Here is a 2,954-nt window from a genome sequence, read left to right as displayed (position 1 = left end):
AGTCTATAGTCCAGACTATAGTCTACAGTCTAGGCTATAGTCTATAGTCCAGACTATAGTCTACCGTCCTGACAATAATCTACAGTCCAGACAATATTCTATAGCACAGACTTTATTCTACAATCCGGTCTACAGTCCAGATTAAAATATATTGTCCAGACTATAGTTACCGTCTAGACTATAGTCTAGCGACCAGACTATAGTCTACCGACCTGACTATAGTATATTGTCCAGGCTATAGAATACCGGCAAGACTATAGTCTATAGTACAGGCTACAATATACAATACAGATTGTAGTCTTAAGTTCAGACAATATTCTACAGGCCAGCCTATAGTGTACCGACCATACTATAGTCTACACTCCAGAATATAGTCCACAATCCAGACTATAATCTATAACCTAAACTATAGTGTTTATTGCAAAAATACAGAATATAGTCTATACCATAGTCGATTGGCAGTCTGCAGTCCATACTATAATCTATAACATAGTCTAAAGTCCAGTACCATCTTGCTCTGAAAACCGGGTTCATAACTTCTCAGGAGCTTTGAACTATTTTGTGAGAAGATTAATTTCAATATTCGATCAAGACATAAGCTACATAAGTAATATGGACCTTTGACCCTTTATCTGTATAGCAGACATAACTAAGATCGGTCTAATTTTTTTTTAATCGAAATCACTTCTTATTCTTTAAGGCTGAATTGACCAAAGAGGAGGCAGTTGCCATTGCGACTGGCTGTAAAGAAGAAGCTGGTGCCTCAGATGGTAAATAAAATTCTGGACTATATTTTATATATTAATTTCAATAATAATCCATTTTTATTGATTTCATTTAGCCGATTTTGAAGCCATGGTTAAACATCAACCTGCTGAGACCACAGAGGGTAAATGTATGCGTGCTTGTACTTTAAAGAAATTCGGAGTGGTAAGTGTAATATTTCTCAGCTTTCTTATATTAAGTACATGAACTATTATATAATACCAGATGAGCGAAGAAGGTAAAATGCTTAAAGATGAAGCTATAGAATTAGCTAAAGCCCTTATTAAGGATGAGGAGAAAAAAGAACTTGTTACAGAAGTAATCGAAGCCTGCGAGGGTATAGAAGTTAGTGATGATCAGTAAGTTAAATAATTTATAACTGAAACCAGAGCCTGCTTAACTTGAATATACTTATTTAGTTGTGAAGCTGCTGAAGAATATGGTCATTGCTTGAAAACTGAATTCGAAAGTAAAGGTATCGCCTCAGCTGAAGATTTAGTAGCATAAATACTCTTATTTGTATTAAATATTGTAACTGAATGACTCAACGACTGGAAAAAAGCTTTTGTATAATGGACATTTCTTTTTGAAAACAATTTTTAACGATTTCTGGGAACTTCTACTTAAAGTGTCAACGAACTACTTTTGTTAAGTATTTCTCTAAATGTTTGTTTATGAAATAAAAAAAAAATTAATATAATAAAAAATAATAAAAAAAAATTTTTCATTGTTAAGCTATAAAATCCAAGTTTGTTTATTTGTTTTTGTATTCCGTATTAATTAACAATTATTATCCATAGGCATTGTGTGGTCATATGTATATATAATGTAAAGCAGACAATTTCGTACAATTTCTCTTGAAATTCAATTAAGCGGGAAATAACTGGTTTTTGGTATTGTTTAACTTAGAAATAAATAAATAATTGTAGTTCAAGGTCGTGGAAAAAAGTCTGTTTTAAAAAATTTATTATCATTAATTTTATAAATTAAGAATGTTTAAGCCTAAATATTAGAGATGTACTGGGTACTTAACTTGTCAAATAAAATAAAAAAAAAAAACAATTAATGACAACACGTATTCAAACCCAGCAGTTTAACAAAGAGTCAAAATACTGATTTTTACTAACGTCTAACCACCTGGTTGGCTCTTATTCGTCTTTTTGTAAACGAGGATAAAAATAATCTTCTCTTTAGTGTGCGCTTTCTAAGCGGAAGAGTGGTCAGTTAATAAACAAATTTAAGCTTTTTATCTATCTCTTCGTAATCTATGGAGTGACGATAGACTTTCTCGTATGACAAGCACATGTTAAAATAGCCAGTCACCTGTCGGTGGCTAGGGTAGGTGGTTGATTAAATACATAGGTAGTTTGGGACTGTCCGACTGAACTGCTGATAACACATTGCAGAATCACTTTCTAAATCGACATAGCTATGTCCGTCCAACCGTCTGTCAGTGTGTCCATAAAAAGCCGGCTTTATCTTTTAAAAAATAATCCACATTTTAAACATACTCGCTGCTAGTGCTTCATATGGTCGACAATATCCGACTATACAATCAGTAATGTAATTTGCTTTTCCATGACCGATGCGGTTATAACGCTTTTTATCAGACTAAGGGCGAGTTTTTCTGATAAAGATAATCTTCATTCTTTGGTTAAACCTGGTTTAATAGATGTTTCGTGTTTTTCAGTTATCAGTAAAGTTACATATTATATTAGTTTAACTGAGTGTAATTGGCCAGTTAAACTCATGTTATAAGTGTGAAAAAAACTTAATATTTTAAGTAAATTGCAATTTTCTGATTAGTTTTGTTTTATTTATTTTTGTTTTATTTATTATTGTTTTAAATGTTTATTTAACATTTTCCAAAATTTTATATTTTATAAAAGTATTGTTCATCGGTTAAAGTCCGCCTAAATTTGTTTCATGTTTAATCTAACTGAAAGTTTAGCCTAGTTTAACTGAGGAGTAAGAAACCCGCCCTAAGTATTTTTAGCAAAAATTAATACAAACCTAATATGTGACAATAGTATTAGGAGTACTTCCAGGATTACTCTACCCAGAAGTCTATTGTCGACTATGACCTGGTATGTTGATTATATGAATGTTGTAGATAGATAGATAGATTGATAGATAGATAGATAGATAGATATATAGATAGATAGATAGATAGATAGATAGACAGATAG

General features: G+C 31.7%; 1 protein-coding gene across 1 annotated transcript; it reads left to right on the top strand.

The window, feature by feature from the left end:
- Positions 1 to 644: 644 nt before the first annotated feature.
- LOC124418838 (general odorant-binding protein 19d-like) lies at positions 645 to 1,445 on the top strand. The gene is made up of 4 exons (XM_046946487.1): positions 645 to 770; positions 842 to 930; positions 991 to 1,124; positions 1,185 to 1,445. Exons 2-4 carry the CDS (start codon positions 856 to 858, stop codon positions 1,270 to 1,272), a joined length of 297 nt encoding a protein of 98 aa, XP_046802443.1. The 5' UTR covers positions 645 to 770; positions 842 to 855; the 3' UTR covers positions 1,273 to 1,445.
- Positions 1,446 to 2,954: the final 1,509 nt, after the last annotated feature.

The sequence above is a fragment of the Lucilia cuprina genome, chromosome 3 (genome assembly GCF_022045245.1).
Source record: "Lucilia cuprina isolate Lc7/37 chromosome 3, ASM2204524v1, whole genome shotgun sequence".
NCBI lineage: Eukaryota > Metazoa > Arthropoda > Insecta > Diptera > Calliphoridae > Lucilia > Lucilia cuprina.
Note: the sequence above shows the minus strand (reverse complement) of the source record. Positions and strands in the feature narration are given on the sequence as shown.

Coding starts and splice junctions, on each gene's coding strand:
- LOC124418838 (XM_046946487.1), top strand. CDS start 856: ATGGTTAAACATCAACCTGCTGAGACCACAGAGGGTAAATGTATGCGT. Junction 931..990: donor CTTTAAAGAAATTCGGAGTG/GTAAGTGTAATA, acceptor ATATAATACCAG/ATGAGCGAAGAAGGTAAAAT. Junction 1,125..1,184: donor ATAGAAGTTAGTGATGATCA/GTAAGTTAAATA, acceptor ATACTTATTTAG/TTGTGAAGCTGCTGAAGAAT.